Raw genomic sequence first — 25,886 nt, 5'->3', positions numbered from 1 at the left:
GGTGAAATTTCATTCCATTTCCATTTTGGCAGAGTTCCATTTCAGGCTTCCAAATTAATTTTCTAGACTGTGAGGTGAGCATACGGCTTAGAACCATCTTCTGACTGTGACCCCTCCTGGACCTCGTTGACAGGGGGTGCAATAAGTCAATCCCTAGCAAATAAATGTTTCAAATGCCACTAGAAACACCTAAAAACCCACAGCAGTATTTTTATTTTGTTTTAATTCCTCCAAAAATGTGTAACAAGCTCTCAGAAAGCCCCCAGGGGTAATTCCTTCTAACAGAAATTCCCAGCCTCTCTCCTCCTTGCATGCTTTAAAGCCCAGGGGAAACCTGACCAGGGTAAAAACCTCACCTCGTGGAGCTGTGACAGATAGGAAGGCTTTCCTAGTCCCTGCTACAGACAGCTCCGAGGTGGGAAGCAAAGCAGGCAAGCGAGGAAGGGTGCGGCGGGGTCTGGATGGCATTCACCCAGGGTAAGGCCCACCAGGAAGTAGAGAACTGGGGACTCTCAAAGACACGGAACTCCCACAGCTCTCAAAGTAAGGCATTTGACTAGGGGCTTCAATTTTAAGAGTCTTCCCAGCTGAGCTTGCTGGCTGTCCACAATTAAGAATAAACAGACATCTGGTAGTTGCAAATGTCAATGACAGGCAATTTGCCATGGAAAACAAATGTGATATTTCATGGAAAGGTATTTAAAAAAGTATGTTGCTTTTTGTTTTCTATCCTACATATAAGTGAAGATCACACAGTATTTGTCTTTTCTGTTTGACTTCTTTCACTTAGCATAATGCCTCAAGTTCATCCATGCTGTTGCAAATGGCAGGAAGTCCTTGTACATGAGTAGTATTTCACTGTGTGTACATATACCACATCTTTTTTATCCAATCAAACAACAGTATGGTGGTTTTTATCAGAGGAGAAGGGAGTGGGGGGATGTTGAAGAGGGTTAAGTGCAATTTCACATCTGAACCATACCTTCAAAGTGTACAGGCATTTTTACTTATTTATTTATTTTTACCACTGGTACATTAAGGGACACTTATAAGTAGAAATACAAAACCCACAACCAATACAGCCACACACCTCTATTACTGTAGGCCAGGTCCAGTGCAAGCAGGGTCCCACTAACACTGCAAGCTGCTGAATGTCATCAGCAAAGCTAACAGCACCCCACCCTCATGGCCTTGAGACCCTCTTCTACTAATATAAATCCACAATAATTTAAATTTGTCCAAAAACTTTGGGCTGACTCCACCAATAGGCTGAAAGCCAGTTCTTTCTTTCTTTCTTCTCCCCTCCCTCCGGCCAGGGCAAGAAGCCGGTTTTACCATCTCACAGCCAATCAGAATACCATGACCTCACTGGCCAGCTTCCTCAACCATTTCCTCCACTCTGGGGACTTGCGAGAGCTCTTATTTTTTGTTCTTATTTTAATGATGCACAACTACATAGCCTATTTAGGAGCTGCTTAGTGTGGCCTTCAAGGCCTGGCACTCCCTGGACCTATCTCATTTTCTGTCTCATATTCTGCTATTCCCCACCTCAAATACTCAGCAATATCCAACTCTTGCTTTCCTCTAATGTGCAAGGTCCTCTGAGGCACCTGTTTTTTACACATACTGTTTTCTCTGCCTGAAATGAAGCAGGACAACCTGTGAGGACCATTGTGAAAATTGTGGCATTCTGACAGGGTCAACGGTATTAAAAAGCTATGTTAAAAAATAAGTCTTGCCTGACCAGGTGACGGCACAGTGGATAGAGCATCGACCTAGGATGCTGAAGACCCAGGTTTGAAACCCTGAGCTTGCTGGCTTGAGCATGAGTGCAAGATTGCCAGCTTGAGCATGAGGATCATAGACATGACCCCATGGTAGCTGGCTTGAGCCCAAGGTCACTGGCTTGAGCAAGGGGTCACTGGCTTGGCTGGAGGCCCCTGGTCAAGAAACGTATAAGAAGCAATCAATGAACAACAAAAGTGACGCAACTACGAGTTGATGCTTCTCATCTCTTTCCTTTCCTGTCTCTCTTTCTCCCTCTCTAAAAAAAAGTCTCAAGTTACAGAATAAAAGAGACCCCTAATTCCACCATGGTTATAAGATGGTTTTCCTTTCTACTTTATTAATTTCTGAGTTAAGACGGTCACAAACATGTATGACTTCTATAACTGGCCCCCATTCATTCCTTTCCCCTACACATTACAGGGACTTTCCACTTCACTCATTTATGTATTATCTGAATTTTGGGTGTTATTTTTATAATTGTAAAAAATAATCTTTTAGAAATCCTTTACAACTGGGTTGACGTGGTGTTTACCTTTTTTGTAGGAAGTCAGTTTTAGTCACCTCTTCTCCATGCAGGAATTGGGTTTGGGAAGCTGACCCTACCCATTAGGTACTCCCATCCCCCTTGTCAGCGATTGCTCAGGAATCCTCACTGGAGCCAATCATTGCAGGGCACTGGCGGCAGTCATAGTCTGTTATTGATCCAGCAGTAAACTTAGGTTTTAAAACTGGCCCATAAGCCTAAATGAATGACTCATATTCCCTGTTTTGTGGGGAAAATGATAGGGGAGTTTTTTTTTTTCTTCTACTGCCTACTGGTTAATATAGACAGTTGAACAGGAAGTATTTGTACTACTCCTGAAAGGAATTTAAACTTAATGTGCATTACTGAAAGTACTCAAAGCATTTCCTGCTTTTTAACTGTGGATTTTCTGTACAATTTGGAGTTCAAAGATGAGAAACCAAACTGTAGTTCAAGTAATATTTCCCCACCCCCGTAGAGTTTAATATAGTAAGTACATATTCATTAATGTAAAATGTTAGCACATAATCCCTGTCTCCCAAGGGCTTGCTTATTGGACAGTGAGGAAAACAGTCAATATGCCACAGTGGTAAGTGCTATGATTAAGGTACAAAGGGCCTTTCAGAAACCAGAAAGAAGGATGAGCAGAGAAGGCTTTTAGAAAGGGTAATCCTCAAGCAGAGATTTGATATAAAAGATGAGTAACGGAGAGGCAAAGGGAGGGAAAGGCTCCAGGCAGAGAAGAAAGAATGCAGCAAACACAGAAGAAAGTCTTTTCAACAAATGGAGCTGGGCCAGCTGGAGAGCCACGTGCAGAAGAATGAAGTCAGATCCCTACCTCCATCCATAGACAAAAACTAACTCAAAAATGGATCAAAGACACGAACTATAAAAACCTCAACTTTAAGATAAAAAATTATAAAGCTCTTAGCAGAAAACACAGCATTAAGGAATGTTTTCTTAGGTCTGACACCAAGAGCACAAGGAACAAAAGAAAAAATAAATAAATTGGACTTAATCAAAATTAGAAACTTTTGTGCTGAAAATAATAGAAGTGATAAGACAACCCACAGAATGGGAGAAAATATTTGCAAATAATATATCTGATATAAGGGACTGGTATCCTAAATGTATAGAGAACTTGTACAACTTAATGATAATAAGACAATAACCTAATTAAAAGTTGGACAAAGAATTTGAATAGACATTTCTTCTCAGAACATATACAACTGGACAATAGGCACATGAAAAGATGTTCAACATCATTAGTTAGCAGGGAAACATATTTTGTTGTCTCATTTTGTACTTGTGAAATGGTGACCTTGCACAAGAGCTCACATTTCTCAGTTAATCTTTACTCAAGAGCAATTATCTTTGCAGCTGGTCAGGTGGTCAACAGTGTACAAGAGAATGCATAGAGAATGTGGGGAGTGCATAAGAAATAAAGGGAAGAGTCCACAGGTATCAGTAAGTCATATCAAGTGTCACCCATTTGGGCCTTTCCTAGGAGACAAAGAGACTGGATGTCTAAAACAACTTTATCCAAGAGAGCTGTGAAGGGCCTTGGAATTGAAGGGACTTGGGGATGTCTGGACCACCAGCCCGATTTGGGGAGGGAGAGCCTGAGGAGGGGCTGCTGGACACATCCTGGGCCAACAGAGCAGATGTGCTAATGCTGAGGAAAGCAGGTGAGTCAGCGAACATCTGAGGGCGGACATAGCAAAAACAGGAAGGCTCTGTGATCAGCAAGATCCCTGAGACTCAAGGACTGTATAGGCCAAGCTGTGCATTTATTAACTACACTCTTTTCATTTACTTGTTTATACCTGTCTACACCAGTGTTTTTTAACCGCTGGTCCCTGGTGTCGGTCGGCCAGAAATTTTGTGGCAGTGTGCGAAAGAGTTAACCACCTTAATGCTGTACAAAGATTATAGACCCAGTGATCATAGTCAAATTTGCTTATGCTCTGGATGATTTCTGCCTAAGCATCCCTAAAATAATTATCCTATTTTCACTGGTCCCAAGTACAAAAAGGTTAAAAACTATTGGTCTATACTACCAAAAATTTGAGGCACTTAGGATAGACAGATTAAATCAGACACATATGGATAAAAATCTGGATTAGAAAAGGAGCTCTGTGACTATTATCTAACTCAACTTGACTACCCTACTGAACAAATGCTGTTACCTGTATTTCACAGCTAAGAACACTGGGTCTCAAAACAATTCAGAACTCTCCCAAGCTCTAACTGGCACTAAGTGACATTTACATTTGAATCTAGGTCATAAACTTAAGCTCCCTCCTGGCTGCATCAAACTGCCTACATCTCTGGCTTCTCAGTGGATACTCCCTTCCCAGGCAGACAGCAGGGTCACTAGGGGCTCAGACTCTGAAATGACACAGCTGGGTCCCCACCATGACTCTACCACTTACTAGCTATGATAACCTTAGACAGGTGATAATCTCCTGCCCCTCTACTTCCCAGGACTGTCCAGAGGGTTAAATGAGTTTATATTAGTAAAGCACTTTTAGAACAGTTACACAGTACACACTGAACTAGATTTAATAGGTTAGTTACTAAACTAGATGTGAAATTGGGCAAGCAGCTTAACCTCTCAGGCCATCATCTATAAAGAAATAGAGAAATCTCCCAGTAATGAAAAAATACGCAGTCATGAAATATATATGTTTGGCTATCATTATTACCACATTGCCATATTTTAAATCACACCTTCTTTCATCCAAAGCTAAACATTATCTGAATAACTTAACCACTCAATTAGTGAAATCAGCATTTAATAAGTCAATTGATTTAGAAAAGTAAATATTATAAATTTAAGGGAAAATCTTGAAATACAATGTCAATGTGAAATCATTAAAAATAAAAATGGAATGATAGAGGAATGACAGGAGCCATTCTGTTTAAGCTCATGCACACTGACAGCATCATGACATATTAACTACATGACAGGTGTCCGGAATTTGTTGAATGGGACTCACACCCATTCCATGACTTCAGTAAAAGGGAAGAATACTGTGGGTTAGTTGGTTGTTTTTTTTTTAGGGTGGGCTATCTCTGATTCTGCTTTTAAGTGCTAAGACTAGGTGTTTACCCCTGTTTATAATTTTCATAAGCATTTATTTATAATATTTTAGAGATGATATTACTGTTTGAATGTACAATGGGTCCTCAGGTTACGAGTCTTGACATATGATGTTTTGAGTTTATGGCACTCACTCCCATAAAAACTTTAAAAAATTGAGATGTGAGTGTTTCAGCTTACTCCATTAGTGTTGTCCTTACGGACTACGTGGATGAACTAGTTTGGTTGCATGCCGTGGAAAAATACACAGTATTCTTTTTCTGTGGCTTAGCTCTGTTTTTATGTTCTAGATTATGATTTTACAACTGTGTTAGGATAGGTTAGTGACTTAGGCTATGGTGTATTTCAACTTACACCAAAATTTGCGTTGTGTCACTGTCGTAGAGATGGAAGAGTTTTGTAAACCAAGGACTCCTTGTATACTTGGAAATGTTTCAATTTAAACCACACCAATAGAATATCTAACCTTTATGCGGTCAGGGTCCACATAATGCATTTTTTTCATATCACATTCTTCAGTAGTATAATTTAACTTGAGGATATAAAGGATCCATACTCCAAACACAAGCAATATACACCTAGAAAAAAAAAATCAGGTATAATGTAGTCATGTGATAATAATAAAGAGTGATTCATGTGAAATAAGTGAAAACCCAATCCAAACTGAGCTGGCCTGCCATGCAGCATAGAAATACCATCTTTAGGCCCTGGCCGGTGGGCTCAGTGGTAGAGCGTCAGCCTGGCGTGCAAGAGTCCCGGGTTCGATTCCTGACCAGGGCACACAGGAGAAGCGCCCATCTGCTTCTCCACCCCTCCCCCCCCTCTCCTTCCTCTCTGTCTCTCTCATCCCCTCCCACAGCCAAGGCTCCACTGGAGCAAAGTTGGCCTGGGTGCTGAGGATGGCTCTATGGCCTGTGCCTCAGGCGCTAGAATGGCTCTGGTTGCAACAGAGCAACGCCCCAGAGGGGCAGAGCATCACCCCCTGGTGGGCATGCCGGGTGGATCCTGGTCAGGCGCATGCGGGAGTCTGTCTGACTGCCTCCCCATTTCCAACTTCAGAAAAAAAAATACAAAAAAAAAAAAAGAAAAAGAAATACCATCTTTAAAGATGACCTCAGTGGTCAACTTAAGGCACTAGTTCTTATTTCCTGAGAAGATAAATTAATCATTTATGATTGTCTTTTTAATGACCAAATATAGAAAAAACCTTTTTCCACAAAGGCACCATCATAAAATCTGAATCAAAATGCAGATTACTGGACATAAAAAAAACAAAACAGTATATTTTGAACTACAGAATCTCAGTTTTAATTTTTTGCCACTTTAAAATACTGTTAATCCTTCAAATACTGTATGATTCCACTTATATGAAGTACACAGAGTAACCAAAATTACAGAGACTGAAGTAGATTTATGGTTGCCAAGGGCTGGGGAGGGGAAGGTGAGTTAAGTATCTAATGTGTACAGATGTTCAGTTTTACAAGAGAATTCTAGAGATGACGGTGTGATGGCTGCACAGCATTGTGAATATGCTTAACATCACTAAATCACATAGTTAGAAATGGATAAGATGGTACATTTTATGTATTGTGTATTTTACCACAATAAAAAAATATTGGGGGAGAAAGACTGAATCCTCAAAAGAAAAGAATCTACTTATTATTCCTCAAAAGAATTCGACCCAGAAATGAGGCTAACATAAGACAGTGCCACCAGTCACTTTTCTACAAAACTGCTTTTAAAGATCTGATAAATTTGCACTATTATATAGTTTAAAACACACATAAGCACACACATACATAGGAGTTTGAGAGAAGAACTAAGTCTAATTATGGTTCTAGAAATCTCATTTTTAAAGCTCCAAGTGATACTGACAAACCAAAAGCTGAAAAAAAGTTTAAACACAGTGTTTAAGAACCACTGCTTTAAATAATTTGTGTTTGAAAAAACACATTTAAGGAGTAAACTTAAGGAGAAAAACCCTATTTCCTAAAGAAAGGGGTGGTTTTAAAAATATAGCATCTAGCAAAGTACACTGCACACAATAGATGCTAAATATTTCTTAATGTTTGAGGATGCTGATGTAAGAAAGTATTTCTAAAAAGTATTTTCAACACTTGATTCTCATCTTAACAGGCTCCCCATGTGAATCTGGATAAGCACTTTAATTTTTTTCCCCTGGGATCAAGTACAATGTTAAGTGACTAGGATGCTTCTATTTGTAAGGTGTGTGGTGGGGTGAGACGGATGGACACACACACACACACACACTATTTTATATTCTTCACTTCAGCCCCTAGAAAAGGTATGATTGCAGTGCATGTAATAATTCCCATATTTTGATTTTTTTAAAGAAGGAAAAAGAGTGTTAAAAGCAGGCCCAGTGTCTACAGCACTGAGCCCACTATACAGTAACTACTGGTCATGAGTCTGTCTTGCTCACACTGTGAGATGCATGGGGCACAGGTCTATTTCTGCCTGTTGCCATGTGGCCAGCACCCAGCACCCAACACAGTGCCAGGCACATGTAGGCCTCAGAAAATGCTGCTTCATGACTAAAAGGAGATGAAAAACAACACAGGTGTTTATGAATGTACACTTCCTTTCCTCACTTTTTAAAATCTATACCTTTTAAATTAGTAAAGTGAGATAGGAAACTAGACTTCAGGGTTCCATTTCTATATTTGAACATGAAAAGTGGTAATTTTCACCTTGGTTCAGCTGGCACCAAATAAAACTGATAAGCCCCTCTTTAACACCACTTATTAGGATATATGAGTGACCCAGCTGAGACACCTGTCATCCTTTTTAGTATTCAATATTTAATGTTATTCAAACGCCTTTCGGGGCCTTTAATCATATTTTATTTTATTTTATTTTTTTTTTCATTTTTCTGAAGCCGGAAACGGGGAGAGACAGTCAGACAGACTCCCGCATGCGCCGACCGGGATCCACCCGGCACGCCCACCATGGGGCGACGCTCTGCCCACCAGGGGGCGATGCTCTGCCCATCCTGGGCGTCGCCATATTGCGACCAGAGCCACTCTAGCGCCTGGGGCAGAGGCCACAGAGCCATCCCCAGCGCCCGGGCCATCTTTGCTCCAATGGAGCCTTGGCTGCGGAAGGGGAAGAGAGAGACAGAGAGGAAAGCGCGGCGGAGGGGTGGAGAAGCAAATGGGCGCTTCTCCTGTGTGCCCTGGCCGGAATCGAACCCGGGTCCTCCGCACGCTAGGCCGACGCTCTACCGCTGAGCCAACCGGCCAGGGCTAATCATATTTTAGATTAACTTAAAATAGCTAAGGGAAAAAACCCTTTTGTTAAATAATGCCAGGAAGAGCTGTGCAATGTCAAGAGCTGCTCTCTGGGGCATCTAAGCACAGGTGCAGAGCCTGAGAGCCCCCTGGCTGGGCACTGCTGTCACCAAGCGCAGTCTGATGCAGAAACCCAGGGCATCTGTGCATTGGATCTCTAATCCATGTGCCTTTAAATGCTCCTGTGGCCAAGTGTGACCAAGTGTAAGAGTCATCATTAGGGCTCTCATTGAATTTTATTCCCAAATCCATATAGTTGGCCCAGATCAGGGTGATCTTATGGCCCGAGGGCTCGTACTTACTTGAAAATGTCTTTTAACAACAAGCGGGGTCTTCTCATCTTGTTTTCAGCTCGGGTGTACCATTGCAGGGAGGGTTCTGAGCTATCGTTTCTCTGTTTCACACAGTGATACTCACTTGGCATTGCTGTGAAGAGAGAGGAAGAGGACAGGAGGAGGAAAAAGAGGGATGAGTTAGGTGGTTGATGTTTTTAAAGTCTTTATGTTGTCTATATATCCATACCAAGGAATACCACTCAGTACTAAAAGGAATGAACTATTGATACATACAACAACTTGGATGAATCTAGGAAGAAGTATACTGAGTCAAAGACTAAAAGGTTACATATTGTATGATTACATTTATAGACCATTCTTGAAGTGAAAAAAATTATAGAAATGGAGAACAGATTTAGTTATCAGGAGTTATATAAGCGATGGCAGGTACAGCTATAAAAAGGCAGCAAGAAGGATCCTTGTGGTGATGAAAATGTTCTGTAATTTGCCTATATTTATGTCAATATCCCAGTTGTGATATTGTACTATGGTTTTGTAAGGTGCTACCATTGGGGGAAACTAAATAAAGACTACTAAGAATTATTTCTTTTTCTGTCTTTTATTAAGGAGTTTATTTATTTATTTATTTATTTATAGGAGAGGGGGGAGAGAGAGAGAGAGAGAGAGAGAGAGAGAGAAAGCTGGGAAAGGGAGAAGTGGGAAGCATCAACCCACAGTCACTTCTATTGTGTACCTTGAGCAGTCAAGTCCAGTGTTTTGAACTGGCAACCTTAGCATTCCAGGTTGATGCTCTATCCACTGTGCCACCACAGGTCAGGCTGAGTAAGAATATTTCTTACAATTGCATGTGCATCTACAATTACTCCAAAATATAGTCTAATTTTTAAAAAAGCCTTTACCTTTTAGAGATACAGTAAGTCCTGGGATGTGATAAATGTCTGACTTAAGTACAACTGGTACTTAGGAGTGGAGCGCCATAAGGGCTATGGCAATCAGTTGCAGCTGGACACCAGTGAAAATGAGATCATGGAGTTACTCGACTCCCATGGCAAAGAACTAACTAATAAAGACTTTAAGGAACTAGAGCAACAGATGACAGCCTCTAGGAAAGAAAACAGGGACCTAGAAACTCCAGAACCAAAAAAGTTTTCTACAAGAGTTAGTTGATGCTTTTTGTCTCAGAGAAGCAAGAATGGCAAAGTTAGAGGAGCAAGATCCTGATACACAGAGGTCCACCAAAGTCTACCGTACAGTTACCACAGGCCTCAGATGCTCCAGGGCCATTTATGATGAGAAAAGAAAAGCTCTGTACAAATTTCCCTTGATGCCTTCTTCAAGAAACTGACTCCAGCAGCAGAATCAAACCCTGACTCTAACACCAGTCCCAGCCGCTCTAACAAGTCCATCATCCTCAGCATCACCAAAGACTGTTTAAGGTTGTATTTGAAAATGTTTAAGTACTAATATACAGAGAAAGGTAAAAATAAATACTAAGTTAAGACAAACATCTAAGTTGCATTTAACAGGTAAATGTATTAGTTCCAACTTATATACATATTCAACTTAAGAACAAACCTATCTTTTCTGAGAAATGGCGGCGTGAGATACTCCCTATCTCTCCCCTTGAAATTCCAACAAATTCTACAACTATAAGCAGAGAAAAAACCCCAGATGAACCTGAAATATACACACACCAGATAGATAAAGGTATGACTGTGTGAGAAGGTGGGCCAAAGAGAATCTGCTCAAAGCTGGAGGACTAAGTTTCTCTCTTTCCTCACTTATCTGAGGGAGGTAGGCACTTTTATCATGGGCTCTGTCTTGGAGCTGGGAGGTTAATGAGGGGAAGGAGCTGCCAGGAAGGCTGGCAACCAAGACCGGGAGTAGGGCACCTGAAGTGTGCTGCACCTGTTTGCAACTGGAGGCACTGGGTGCACACAAAGCCTGTGGCACGCTACCAAGATCTGCACGTGAATAGCCCATAGAAATCGGCCCATGGGGCGCTGAGGCGTGTTCCAGCTGCCCATGCAGCCCGTGGAACTTAGCTTGTGTGGCCCGGAAGCATGCTTGATCTGCGATCTGTGTCCCATCTGCTCCTGAAGGTCAGGCACCAGCTTGTGGCATGCAGCCCCTGCCCTGCCCTGCCCAGGGCTGCACTTTGAGTGGTACCAGGGGGACCAGGCTGTGTCACCCTATCCTCCTGGTCCAGCATTGCTCCCCTTGCTGTGTGAACAGTGGTGGTGGTGAATTACCTCAGCTGGGTCTCCAGGCTGCTCTCTCCTGTGAGAGGCAGGGGTGCCTGGGTGCTCGATCCCCTGCTCTATTGGGACGTGGGTTGGGGCACTGGAGGACCCTCAAGAAGGCCATTGCTAGAGTCATAAAATTGCAAAGTGCTAACAACAAGCCCCTCCTACAAACACAGCTTTGGCCCTGCCTACATTATTACCACAGGGATGCCTCAGCAGAACTGTGCCCAAGAATTTCGAAAGGGCAAATCTTGTAGTACAGTACTTCCTACTGGAAAAAAGACAGTTACCTCTCAAAATTGGAAAAAAATACTTTTCCTCTGCTTTTTCTTTTTCTTCTTCCTCTTTCTCCTATTTAAACTTCATTATCCTTAGCTGTTATATTTTTTATTCTTGTTTTTTTGCAAGAGTTCCATTTCTGACACTTTCTCTTTTACTTCTTTTTTTCCTCTCTTCCCTTTTCTTCCCCTTCTCTCTTTTTTATCTCTTTTTTTCCCCTCTCACCTGAATGGCATTTTTCATCAAATTATTATATTTTGGACTCATACTTCTTTTTGTGGTGTTTTGCTTATTTTTTACTTCATTTTTTCTCTTTTAATTTTTTCTGTTTCTGCTTTTTGTTCTACTTAAAATTATTTACAGAATTTTCATTTTTTCACTGTATTTTTTCAATTTTTATTTTTAGTTATCTCTTGTTAGTGTTATTAACAATACCACTCTTAAATGCCATCAAAGAAAAAGAAATCATATGTGGATAAACAAGACAGAGACGTAGCTCAGATAGATGAAAAATCTCCAGGAAAAAAAATCTCAATTACATAGAAACCTTGGAGCTGAATGACAGAGAATTCAAAATTGAAGTTTTAAAAATAATAAGATACAAGAAAACACTGAAAGGCAATTTAGTGGAATAAAAAAACTACTTAATGAACAAAGAGTACTTTACCAAGGAAATTGAAACTATAAAAAAGAACCAAACAGAGATGAAAAACTCAATACATGAACTGAAAAATAAGGTAGCAAGCTTAGCTAATAGAACAGGCCAGATAGAAGAGAGAATTAGTGACATAGAAGACAGGCAACTAGAGATACTACAGAGAGAAGAAGAGAGAGACCCATGAATTTTAAAAAAATGAGAAAGCCCTACAAGAACTGTCTGACTCCATCAGAAAGAGCAATATAAGAATAATGGGTTCATTATCAATAGAAGAAGAAGAGAGGGAAAAGAGAATGGAGAACACTTTGAAACAAATAATCGAGAACTTCCCAAGCCTGTGGAAAGAGTTAGAGCCTCGAATCCAAGCAGCAAACAGAATACCAAGTTACCTCAACTCAAACAGACCTACTCCAAGGCACATTGTAATGAAATGATCACAAATCAATAATAAAGAAAGAATCCTCAAGGCAGCTAGGGAGAAGAAGAATATAACATATAAAGGAAGGCCCATTAGGCTATCATCAGATTTCTCAGCAGAAACTCTACAAGCCAGAAAAGATTGGACCCCAACGTTTAAAGTACTGAAAGAGAGGAACTACTAGCCAAGAATACTAGATCCATCAAAGCTATCCAAATATGTAGGGGAAATGAAAACTTTTACAGACATAGAGAAGCTGAGGACATTTATCACTAGAAAACCCCCACTACAGGAAATACTAAAGGGGGTTATCCAACTAGATACAAAACAAAACAAAACAAAACAAAACAAGTAAAAGCTCCAACAAGACCACAATAAAAAGCAAAGATAATCTGCAACAACAATAACATAAAAGGGGAGAGTATAAAGATCAGCAGTAGCAAAGGAGGATGGAGTGCAGAAGCACTCATGAGATAATGGACTCTAATAAATATGATAATTTTTCTTTTTTTTTTTCTCAAGGTAAATTTGTATTTTATTTTGTCCAAAGAGGGGAACAGAAATCACCTTAATATACTGTCGCCTTTCCTGTTGCAGCCACAGTCCCATCAGCAGGCCAGGAAAGCCATCCCATTCCTGTGGTAGGCACTTGTGAATGAGGAAAGGGGGCCAATCTTGTGGCTGTAGCGTTGCATGGCCTCTCTGATGTGGCAGGGCTGGATGGCATCGCTGTGAGCCTCGACACCACAGACTGCAGTACTCTTTTTTCTCTTCCTTTGCTTGGTTTTAGCTGAATCTTGTCCAGCATTTCTGTTCCCTAGGGGTCCTGCGGTGGTTTTTCCTGCGTGCTGTGACCCAGATGGTGGCACTACTGGTGTAGGAGGAGGTGTGTTCTCGGGAGAGTCTGGGTAGGACTTCATGCTAGGCCCCTCGGCAGAGCCGTGATACTGCAGGAAGGCTGCCGAGATGGCGTGGCTGAACGGGTCTCCAGCCTTGGTCACCATGCCCTGCCTCACAAGAAGAGCCAGATCCACCAACTGTGCCACAGTTTCATAGACTAAATATGCTAAAATCTCCATATTGATAACACTGGGTTTTATCTTCATACTGCTGCAGTCCAAGCAGTCTCAGAATTTGGAGGCTTTTTTGGAGAAACTTAATTGTCGACTTTCAGAGAATTCTGAATATTGAGCTGAATCCATAATTCGAGTCTGTCTTTCTTTCTTTTTTTTTTTTTGTATTTTTTTCTGAAGCTGGAAACGGGGAGAGACAGTCAGACAGACTCCCACATGCACCCGACCGGGATCCACCCGGCACGCCCACCAGGGGGCGACGCTCTGCCCACCAGGGGGCAATGCTCTGCCCCTCCGGGGCATCGCTCTGTTGCGACCAGAGCCCCTCTAGCGCCCAGGGCAGAGGCCAAGGAGTCATCCCCAGTGCCCAGGCCATCTTTGCTCCAATGGAGCCTCGCTGCGGGAGGAGAAGAGAGAGATAGAGAGGAAGGAGAGGGGGAGGGGTGGAGAAGCAGATGGGCGCCTCTCCTGTGTGCCCTGGCCGGGAATCGAACCCGGGACCTCTACACGCCAGGCCGACGCTCCACCACTGAGCCAACCGACCAGGGCAAGTCTGTGTTTCTGCTCTCTCCATTCTTTCTTGTTTAACTTCATCAATTTCATCATCTTCGAACATTGCCAAGAGTTCTCCTGTTTGATCAATAGAGTTGAGAAAGTCTTGAGCAATTTTTTGTCTTTTGTTTGCATTATTACTGCCACTCAATTTGTCTTTGAAAAGATCATCCTTGTCTATGCCTTTGACAATCTTTGACTTGTAGTCTCGGAAAAACATGTATTTTAGCAGTCTTCTAAGTTTTTTCTTATCTTTGCGCATCAAAAACAGAAGATCTTCAGCAGATATCACCCTTGCTCCCCGAAGCTGAGAAACTTCAGCAGCTTGCTGTAACAGATTAATCAACTGAGTGTGTATCACATCGCATCTTCAACCAAAACTGCTGTTTCATGAAGAGGCCTCCTAGCATCACCTAAAGAAAACATCATACTCTGCAATTCTGAGGCAAAGCTTGGAGACTTCCCGGAACCTCTTCCACTACTTGAGGTTGCAGTAGACATGGGGCTGGCTGCAGTATTATTCATCTCTGCTTTATGAACACTTCGTAGGCACAGCTGCGTGTCCCGCATGGAGAAGTGGGGGTAGAGATGGTGCGGTTTCTGCTGCTGTGGTCCCGGGACACGCTTGGATAGGGGCAGGGTGGGGGCTGAGCATACAAAGGGAAAAAGTGGCTCGGCTGGAGCGGGGGTTGCAGGGGGCCGATAATTTTTCTTTTAATAACTTAATGGTAACCACCTCTGAAAATACCACTACTGAAATACATAGCTTAAAAAAAGAAGAAACAAAGGATAGAAGTATACAATTCAACCAAACAAAGACAAATGACAGAAAAACAATAAAGAAAAACCAAACAAGACACAGAGCTATCAGAAAGCAGTATAAATAATGGCAATAGGAAATCCTCAAATGTCAATAATTACACTAAATGTAAATGGATTCAACTTACCAATAAAGAGGCACAGAATAGCAGATTGGATCAAGAAGCAAAATCCAACTGTATGGGCCCTAAAGAGACACATCTAAGCTACAAGGATAGAGATAGATTCAAAGTGAAAGCTTGGAAAATGATTCTCTAAGCAAATAATATCCAAAGAAAAGCAGGTGTAGCCATACTCATATCTGACAATGCTGACTATAAGACAACAAAGGTAACCAGAGATGAAGATGGTCATTTCATAATGCTAAAGGGGACATTGTATCAAGAAGACATATCACTTCTTAATATATATGCACCAAACCAGGGAGCACCAAAATATATAAGACATATACTAACTGATCTAAAAATACAAACTGACAAAAATACAATCATACTTGGTGATCTCAATACACCACTGATAGCTTCAGATTGTTCATCCAGAAAGAAAATCAATAAAGAAATATCGACCTTAAATGAAACACTAGAACAAATGGACATAATAGACATCTACAGGACATTTCATCTCAAAATGTCAGAGTATACATTTTTCTCCAGTGTACATGGAACACTCTCAAGAATGAACCAGGCCGACCAGGTGGTGATGCTGTGGATAGAGCATCAGACTGGGATGTGGAGAATCCAGGTTCGAAACCCTGAGGTCGCCAGCTTGAGTGTGGGCTCATCTGGTTTGAACAAAGCTCACCAGATTGGACTCAAGGTCGCTGGCTTGAGCAAGGGGTTACTCAGTCTGCTGAAGGCCCACGGTCAAAGCACATATGAGAAAGCAATCAATGAACAACTAAGGTGTTGCAATGAAAAACTAATGATTGATGCTTCTCATCTCTCTCCATTCCTGTCTGTCTGTCCCTATCTATCCCTCTAACTCTCTCTCTGTCTCTGTAAAAAATAAATAAATAAATAAAAGTTAAAAAAAAAAAAAAGAATAGACCATATGCTGGGCCATAGAACTAACATTAACAAATTCAGAAAGATTGAAATTACACCAAGCATATTCTCTGACCATAAGGCTTTGATACTGGAATTCAACTGCAAAAGAGAAGTAAACAAACCCACAAAAATGTGGAGATTAAATATACTTCTATAAAAATGACAGGGTCAAAGAAGAAGTAAAAGCAGAGATCAAAAGATATATACAGATAAATTGGCCCTGGCCGGTTGGCTCAGTGGTAGAGTGTCGGCCTGGCGTGCAGAAGTCCCGGGTTCGATTCCCGGCCAGGGCACACAGGAGAAGCGCCCATCTGCTTCTCCACCCCTCCCCCTCTCCTTCCTCTCTGTCTCTCTCTTCCCCTCCCGCAGCGAGGCTCCATTGGAGCAAAGATGGCCCGGGCGCTGGGGATGGCTCCTTGGCCTCTACCCCAGGCGCTAGAGTGGCTCTGGTCACAACAGAGCGACGCCCCAGAGGGGCACAGCATCACCCCCTGGTGGGCAGGGCGTCGCCCCTTGGTGGGCGTGCCGGGTGGATCCTGGTCGGGTGCATGCAGGAGTCTGTCTGACTGTCTCTCCCCATTTTCAGCTTCAGAAAAATACAAAAAAAAAAAAAAAAGATATATACAGACAAATGAAAATGACAACACGACATATCAGAATCTCTGGGATGCAGTGAAAGCAGTAATAAGAGGGAAGTTCATATCATTACAGGCTTACATGAAAAAACAAGAGACAGCCCAAGTAAACAACTTAACATCACATCTTAAGGAACTAGAAAAAGAAGAACAAAAGCAACTCAAAAACAGAAGAAAGAAAATAATAAAAATTAGAGAAGGAATAAATGAAATATAGAACAGAAAAACTATAGAAAAAAACAATACAACAAAGAGTTGGTTCTTTGAAAAGATCAACAAAATTGACAAACCCTTGGCAAGACTCACTAAGGAAAAAAGAGAGAGGACTCATATAAACAAAATCTGAAATGAAAGAGGAGAAATGACCACAGATATCATAGATATACAAAGGATTATTATAGAATTCTATGAAAAACTATATGCCACCAAATTTAACAATCTAGAAGAAATGGATAAATTCCTAGAACAATACAATCTTCCTAGACTGAATCATGAAGAAGTAGGAAGCCTAAACAGACCAATAAGCAGGGAGGAAATAGAAACAACTATCAAAAATCTCCCCAAAAATAAAGTCCAGGGCCAGATGGCTATACTAACAAATTCTACCAAACATTTGAAGATTTGATTCCTATCCTTCTCAAAGTCTTCTACAAAATTGAAAAAGAAGCAATACTTCCAAACACATTTTATGAGGCCAACATAACCCTCGTATCAAAACCTGGCAAGGACAATACAAAAAAAGAAAACTACAGACCAATATCTCTAATGAATACAGATGCAAAAATCCTGAACAAAATACTAGCAAATCGAATACAACACACTAAAAAAATAATATATCATGATCAAGTGGAATTTACCCCAGAAAAACAAGGATGGTTCAACATACATAAAACAGTTAACGTAATACATCATATCAACAAAACAAAGAACAAAAACCCTATGATCCTATCAATAGAGGCAGGAAAGGCATTCAATAAAATACATCCTGTTATGTTTAAAACACTCAACAAAATGTGTATAGAAGAAAAATATCTCAACATAATAATGGCCATTAATGTAAACATCATACTAAGGTCATTTTTTCAGTAAAAAACTGAAAACTTTTCCTCTAAAATCAGGAACAAGACAAGGCTGCCCACTTTCTCCACTCCTACTCAACATAGGGCTGGAAGTTCTAGCCAGAGCAATCAGACAAGAGAAAGAAAGAAAAGGCATTCATATTGGGAAAGAAGTGAAAGTTTCACTTTTTGCAGATGACATGATCCTGAACCGCAACGACTGCACAGAAAAGCTATTAGGGACAATAAACCACTATAATAAGGTCACAGGATACAAAATTAATATACAGAAGTCTACTGCTTTCTTATATGCCAACAATGAAACTTCGGAAAATGAACTCAAAAGAATAATCCCATTTATAGTCGCAACAACAAAAAAAACCCTAAGAATAAACATAATAAAGAATGTAAAGGACCTATATACTGATCACTATAAAACATTATTAAAAGAGACTGAAAAAGACACAATGAAATGGAACAATATTCTGTGTTCATGGGTTAGAATAATCAACATACTTAAAATGGCCATATTACCCAAAGAAATATACAGACTTAATGCATTTCCCATCAAAATCCCAATGTCACTTTTAAACAAAAAGAACAAAAATATCATCACATTTTTATGGAACCACAAAAGTAATCCTGAGAAAAAAGAACAAAGCTGGAGATATCACACTGCCTGACTTCAAATTATACTACAGAGCCATGATAATCAAAACAGCATGGTAGTCTGGCCAGTGTTGGCGCAGTGGAGAGAGCACTGACCTGGGATGCTGAGGGCCCAGGTTTCAAACCCCAAGGTTGTAGGCTTGAATGTGGGCTCATCTGTCTTGAACACAGGCATCAACTTGAGCATTGACATGATCCCATGTGCACTGGCTTGAGTCCAAGAGGTCACTGGCTCAGCTAGAGCCCCTTGGTCAAGGCATGTATGAGAAGCAATCAATAAACAACTAAAATGATGCAACTACAACTTGATGCTTCTCATCTCTCTCCCTTCTTGTCTGTCTCTCTCTAAAAAAAACAAAAAACCAAAAAACTAAACAATCTCCAGCATGGTATTGGCAGAAAAACAGACACATAGACCAATGGAACAGAACTGACAGCACAGAAACAAAATAACATGTATTACAGACAAATAATTTTGACAAAGAAGCCATAAACACACATATGAAGAAAAGAAAGCCTCTTCAATAAACAGTGCTGGGAAAATTGGCAGGTCATATGCAAATGAATAAAACTTGATTAAAGTTTTGTCCCCATGTACAAAAATTAATTCAAAATGGATCAAAGACCTGCTTAACTAGCGGTGGTTCAGTGGAGAGAGAGTACCGACCTGAAACACTGAGGTACCTGGTCCAAAACCCCCAAGGTTGCCAGCAAGGTTCAGTGGCTTGAATGTGGGCTCGACACCTTGAGCACAGGGTCATTCATGGGATCTCAAAGGTCGATGGCTTGAGCCCAAAGTTGCTGGTTTGAGCAAGGGGGTCACTGGCTTGGTTGAGTCCCTTAGTCAATGCACGTAAGAGAACCAATCAATGCATAACTAAAGTAAAGCAATGAGTTGATGCTTCTCTCTCTCTCTCTCTCTCAAAAAATGGATCAAAGCCCTAAATACATAAAATCTGAAAACATAAATTACATAAAAGAAAACATAGGTACTAAACTTATGAAGCTTGGTCACAGAGAACATTTTATGAATTTGACTCCAAAGACTAAGGAAGTAAAGGCAAAAGTAAACGAATGGGACTATATCAAACTGAAAAGCTTCTGCACAGCAAAAGAAACTGACAAAACAGAAAGGCAGCCAACTGAAAGGGAGATGATATTTGCACACCACAACTCTAACAAGGGGTTAATATCCAAATACACAAAGAACTCATAAAACTGAACACCAAATATACAATCCAACTAAAAAATAGGCAGAGGACCTGAACAGACACCTCTCCCCAAAAAGACATACAAATGGCCAACCAATACATGAAAAAATGCTCAATTTCACTAGCTACTAGGGAAATGCAAATTAAAACTACACTGAGATACCACCTCACACCTGTTACATTGGCCATTATCAACAAGACAGGTAATCACAAGCATTGAAGAGGCTGTGGAGAAAAAGAACCTTCATTCACTGCTGGTGGGAATGTAAATTGGTCCAGCCACCAAGGAAAACAGTCCGGCAGGTCCTCAAAAAATTAAGAATAATTACCATATGACTCAGCAATCACTCTACTGGGTATTTACTCAAAAATATTTATTCACAAAGATATATGCACCCCTATGTTAACTGCAGCATTATTCACAGTGGCCAAGACACAGAGAAAACCAAAGTATCCTTGGATAGAGGATTGGATAAAGAAGATGTGGTCCATATATACAATGAAATACTATTCAACCATAAACTACTGAATTTTTTTTTAATTTTTATTTATTTATTTTTTACAGAGACAGAGTCAGAGAGAGGGATAGACAGGGACAGACAGACAGGAACAGAGAGAGATGAGAAGCATCAATCATTAGTTTTTCATTGCGTGTTGCAACACCTTAGTTGTTCATTGATTGCTTTCTCATATGTGCCTTGACTGTGGGCCTTCAGCAGACCAAGTAACCCCTTGCTGGAGCCAGCGACCTTGGGTTCAAGTTGGTGGGCTTCTGCTCAAACCAGATGAGCCCGCACTCAAGCCGGCGACTCAGGGTTTCGAACCTGGGTCCTCTGCATCCCACTCCGACGCTCTATCCACTGCGCCACCGCCTGGTTAGGCAACTACTGAATTCTTAAATGAGAAGTTAGAACAACCAAAACTGTGGAAGGTTTTCAAACACCACAACTTTGTAGTTACTTAAATACATGGTCAGTTAAGTAGACTTCCAGAGAACAAGGCTGACCATAATGTCACAAAGAGCCCGGTTTCCACCACTGCTATTGGTACTCTACTCTGGCCCTCAGGCTATAAACCTGTAAGTGACATTTCCCAGACTGTCTTGCCAGCTGGCTCCCCGTTAAGTTGTGATTCTGGAACGTCCTGGAGGAATATTGGAAGACAAGAAGAAAGAAGCAGGCTTTCCATTCCCGATTTGGTGGAACAGCAACAGTAGCAGGTGATGGAGAGTGACAACATGTGACTCCAGCAGTGGTGGTTGGCATCCAGCATTCTAGGCTTCTACTAGATAGAAGTGAAGGCACCTCCAGAAGCTCTGTGATACATATGAGCTTCAGCCCAGGTGACAGCAGCTTTTTGATCTCTGGCTAAACACTTCCTTCTCACTTCAGCATCTTCAGGCCTGCCAATGTCTTTGTAATCAATCCCCTGCGTGAAAGCCCTCTCTGCCTTAAGTATTTATGTGGTTTCTGGTTTCCTACTGGGCACTGACTGGTACATCAGGTGATCCCTCTTCTGCACTTTCAGGAAAATGACTTGAGCAAGGAAAGGAGGAGCTCTGGGGGTGATAGGAGGGTCTACAGTCTTGAACACTTTCCTCTTCTTACCATCACTGCCATGACATGCTCACACGACCCATCTGAATACTAAAAAAAAAAAAATTGTGTGTGTGTGTGCATTATATTTCTCTTAATCACACTAGAGAGGATCTCAGGAGACCACAGCATCTATAGCCTGACACCTGGGCTCAGCTCCTCCAACCACCAGCCATGATGCTTTGAGCAAGTGACCAACTCTTGCAGCTCAGTTTCCTCACCTGTGAAATGGGTGTAATGTTCTTACCCACTCTGAGGATTAATATGGGGAACTTTGATTGCACATAACAAGCATCACAGAAGCGCTGGTTGAGGGAAGTTACAGGCACCCAGCTTTGTTTTAGATGACTCATCTGACAGGACTTTAAGGCCTTTGCTGTCCTGCAGTTACCCTCACTTCCAGCCATAGGCTTTGGCTCTAGCCCTGTGGCAGAGTCCTCTCTTCAGTCTACTCCATTTCTTTCCTAGGTGTCTCCGGAGAAGCAACATCCTCCCCAAGCCGCGCATGCACTCAGCCTAGGTCAGGTCTCAGTCAGTATGCCTCTACTGACCCCTTTCTAAACTCATCTGGTTACCTTCACTGGCCTCCTGCCCCCACTGTCACTGCTCCCTGTGATGGCCGAGTCACTCCTGGCCTGAGTCTTATCTTCCTCCACAAGGTCTGCACACCATGCCTGGGAAGCCTGGAGCCATACGTCCTTCACGGCCTCTGCAATATTATACTCCACATGCACATCTTTTGGCTCCAGGGTCCTGGTTTCCACCCTCGGCACAATTTTCTTTTTGCCCCACACTATTCACTAAAGATTTCATCATTTGCCTTTTACCTCCTCCAGGATGTGGACCCCCAAATCCATCTCTCTATGCAGACCCATCACCCAAGCTCAGACCTGTATATTTAATGACCTGCCCTTCTACCTTCATCTCAGACACCATTACAAATCAGAACCTGGCTTCATCCTCTATCCCTATTACATGGTAGCTGCACCTTCCACTCAGCTGTCCAAACCAAAAATCTGCAGGTCAACCCCAGACTTCCCTCTTTCATTCCCAGCTCATTAATACCCAGGGCCTCTAAATCTTAACTTCTTCAACTTCCCATGCTCACTGACATTCCCTTAGGTCACTTTCCTGGACTCCCATATCTCAATTTTGTCCCCTCAAAGCTCTTTCCAAATTACACATCTTGTTAGTAGTTCCCAGCTCATCTCGGGTTCTATAACACCAGGTAACATTCTAGTCACAAAGTAGTAGTGTTGGAATCCTGGATGTGCCAGACTACTGCCTTAGTGCCTTTGCACATGATGTCTCCTTCAGTCTGGAATCTCAGTGGGAATTTATTTATTTTATTTTTTTATTTATTCATTTTAAAGAGGAGGGAGGGAGGGAGGGAGGGAGGGAGGGAGGGAGGGAGGGAGAGAGGGGGGGGGAGGAGCAGGAAGCATCAACTTCCATATATGCCTTGACCAGACATGTGCAGGGTTTTGAACCAGCAACCCCAGTGTTCCCAGATCGACGCTTTATCCACTGCGCCACCAGAGGTCAAACTCCCAGTGGGAATTTAATGCTCTCTTCCGTGAAGAACATATTTCAATACCATAGTTGTCGCTGAGCATTTTGCTCTCTATGTTACTGAGATTTTCTGTTAACATTTTGGTCTCCTCTCCCTTTTTACAAGCACCTGGAGGATTGAGCTGAAGGGCCAGAACTTTGTTCATTTTTGTATCTCCAACAGCTAGTACAGGGCTTGGCACACAGCCAAAAAACACTTCGCACTGGCTGGACTGCGCATTACATGCCTATGGCCTGTCCTCAGACAAGATAAGCTCCTCCCCCCACAGTATTTCCTCAATTATATTTAAGACTAAAATTAAAGGTGAATGTAAATAAATTATAGCAGCAAAGAACAAAGCACACACTCTACTGAAACATCTAAAATGCCCAAGAAGAGGAAATTTGTTGGTAAATTATGGTGCAAACCACATGGAATATGCTTTAGTCCTTAAAGCCTTGCTACACGAAGCTTGAGTCTCAGGAATCATAAATTTGAGCCTCTTCTCATTCAGAATGCCATGGCAAGAGCCTCCACATCATTGCTTCACTAACCATCTTTATGCAGAAAAACCTGGTTTTCAAAATTACATATTTCTACTCACATATAAAAATCTAACCGATTCTTCTTAAACACTTGCATGCCTGAAAGAATTCTTATTAAGGCTCTGATGAACAAAGATAAGGGCAGGGCCCACACTTTCAGCCCATTTGCAGAACTGGCACTAATATTTTCAAGATTAAGAATTAACCATTCAAACCTGACTGGTGGTGGCGCAGTGGATTGAGCATGAACCCGGGATGCTGAGGGCTCTGGCTTAAACCTGGGACATCGAAATGATCCCAAGGTCACTGGCTAGAGCCCTAAATTCACTGGCTTGAGCAAGGGGCCACTGGTTCAGCTGGAGCCCCACCTCACCCCTGGTCAAGGCACATATGAGAAGCAATCAATGAACAACTAAAGTGAAGCAACTATGAGTTGATACTTCTCATCTCTCTCCCCTCCCCCCACCTCTAAAAAAAGAAAGAACTATTGAAGACAAGAGTAGAGCAGATACCACAAAGTAGTATATGATGAATTGCAAAATTAACTGTCCACTCAGTGGCTGGTGCAAGGGTGTGTAGGGCATAAAAATTGTGGGAGAGGAATAAGCCTACACATGATATCACTAAGCTTTAAAAGCAATTACTTCAGCCTGACCAGGCAGTGGCACAGTGGATAGAGCATCAGACTGGGATGCTGAGGACCCAGGTTCGAGACCCCGAGGTTGCCAGCTTGAGCGTGGGCTCATCTGGTTTGAGCAAAAGCTCACCAGCTTGGACCCAAAGTCGCTGGCTCAAGCAAGGGGTTACTCGGTCTGCTGAGGGCCCATGGTCAAGGCATGTATGAGAAAGCAATCAATGAACAACAATGTGTCGCAATGCGCAACGAAAAACTAATGATTGATGCTTCTCATCTCTCTGTTCCTGTCTGTCTGTCCCTGTCTATCCCTCTCTCTGACTCTCTCTCTGTCTCTGTAAAAAAATAAAATTAAATAAAATTAAAAAAAAAAAAAAAAGCAATTACTTCATTGGCTTGCTAGCTGCATTTAACATGCCAAAGGCCTGTCTCTCTCTGCCTCTCTCTCTCTCTCTCTCTCAAATAAATAAATAAATAAATAAATAAAGCCTGACCTGTGGTGGCGTAATGGATAGTGTCGACCTGGACCGATGAGGTCGCCGGTTCTAAAACCCTGCACTTGTCTGGTCAACGCATAAATGGGAGTTGATTCTTCCTGCTCCTCCCCCCTTTCTCTCTCTCTCTCTCTCTCTCTCTCTCTTCTCCTCTCTAAAATAAATAAATTTTAAAAATGTCACAAATGTTAAAAAAAAAACCTGCCAAAGGCCACACATGACTCACACGTGACTAAGTAAGCAGCTGAGAATTCCAACCCACATCTATCGGCCTCCAAGTCCATGCCCTTCCACCTGCGAGGCTTGGGAAAGGTAGGTCTTAGAACAGGTGGGTATACATATATGTGAAAATATACATATATGTTTTTGTTTGTTTTGCTTTTTTTTTTTTTTAATTTTTCTGAAGCTGGAAACGGGGAGAGACAGTCAGACAGACTCCCGCATGCGCCCGACCGGGATCCACCCGGCACGCCCACCAGGGGGCGACGCTCTGCCCATCCGGGGCGTCCCTCTGTTGCGACCAGAGCCACTCTAGCGCCTGGGGCAGAGGCCAAGGAGCCATCCCCAGCGCCCAGGCCATCTGAGCCAACTGGCCAGGGCTGTTTTGCTTTGTTTTTAATAATGAGGCATACCAAGGCACAGATCATTATAAACAAAAATCTGAAGTTGAGAAAACAGTAAATAAACCAACATGGCTGGAGTGGACTGTCTGGGAAGGCGAGCAGGTACAGCTTAGATGTTAGTACAGCAGCCGAAAAAGCATGTCTCTTAAGGTGGGAGACTGCTGAGAGCAGGACTTCATAGCAGGCGAGAAGGCCGACTGGTCTGCTCCTGCAGGCTGCTGGGGATGGCAGGACGGTCAATGCGTGCTGCTGCAAGTCGGAGGCGAGAAGGTGAAGGAAGGGATGGGGACAGACATCTACTGAGAAACGGTGACAGTAAGACTGGTGACGAAAAGAAGCACACAAAGATAAATCTGGGTCCTGGTTATGGAAAGAAATAGGAACAGAAGTCAGTTTTTGTAGTTAGTCATAACGATGTAATGAATTGGAGAAGATAAATAACTACACAAAGAAGCCCAGGAGGCAGCTGGCAATGCGGCCTGGGGCTCAACAGAATGGCCATCCCACCAGCCAGCCTTTCTGTGGAATAAATTAACTACTTTCCTGTAAATCCAGCCTGGCATGAGTTCCATACCATCCAAGGGAAAGTTGAGAAAAGTCACTCAAGTCATGTTTGGGGATTTGTGCTTTAGATGAAGAACTTTACTTGATAAAAGAGAACAGAAAGCAGAAAGCCTGCCCTCAGGGGGAAGACAGCCTCGGGTGCACACAGATTAAACATGCCACAGTGCCAAGAAGCATGCACAGCAGCAATG

General features: G+C 42.1%; 1 protein-coding gene and 1 pseudogene across 4 annotated transcripts in view; both read right to left on the bottom strand.

Annotated features, from left to right (window-relative positions):
- The window catches only part of ST3GAL5 (ST3 beta-galactoside alpha-2,3-sialyltransferase 5), a 69,091-nt gene that overhangs the window by 19,547 nt on the left and 23,658 nt on the right, over positions 1 to 25,886 (bottom strand). For 2 of the 4 annotated variants that reach the window (XM_066377827.1, XM_066377829.1), the window contains 2 exons: positions 9,031 to 9,154; positions 5,884 to 5,995 (listed from right to left, as the gene is read on the bottom strand). In XM_066377827.1, the coding sequence (XP_066233924.1) occupies positions 5,884 to 5,995; positions 9,031 to 9,154 (236 nt within the window). Of the gene's footprint in view, positions 1 to 5,883; positions 5,996 to 9,030; positions 9,155 to 13,192; positions 13,304 to 21,295; positions 21,328 to 25,886 lie in introns of those variants that run through there. The other 2 variants (XM_066377828.1, XM_066377830.1) reach the window with 2 other exon arrangements.
- Positions 13,234 to 14,784, bottom strand: LOC136400711 (transcription initiation protein SPT3 homolog; annotated as a pseudogene).

The sequence above is a fragment of the Saccopteryx leptura genome, chromosome 3 (genome assembly GCF_036850995.1).
Source record: "Saccopteryx leptura isolate mSacLep1 chromosome 3, mSacLep1_pri_phased_curated, whole genome shotgun sequence".
In the NCBI taxonomy this organism is placed as follows: domain Eukaryota; kingdom Metazoa; phylum Chordata; class Mammalia; order Chiroptera; family Emballonuridae; genus Saccopteryx; species Saccopteryx leptura.
This window is presented reverse-complemented; position numbering and strand designations above follow the sequence as displayed.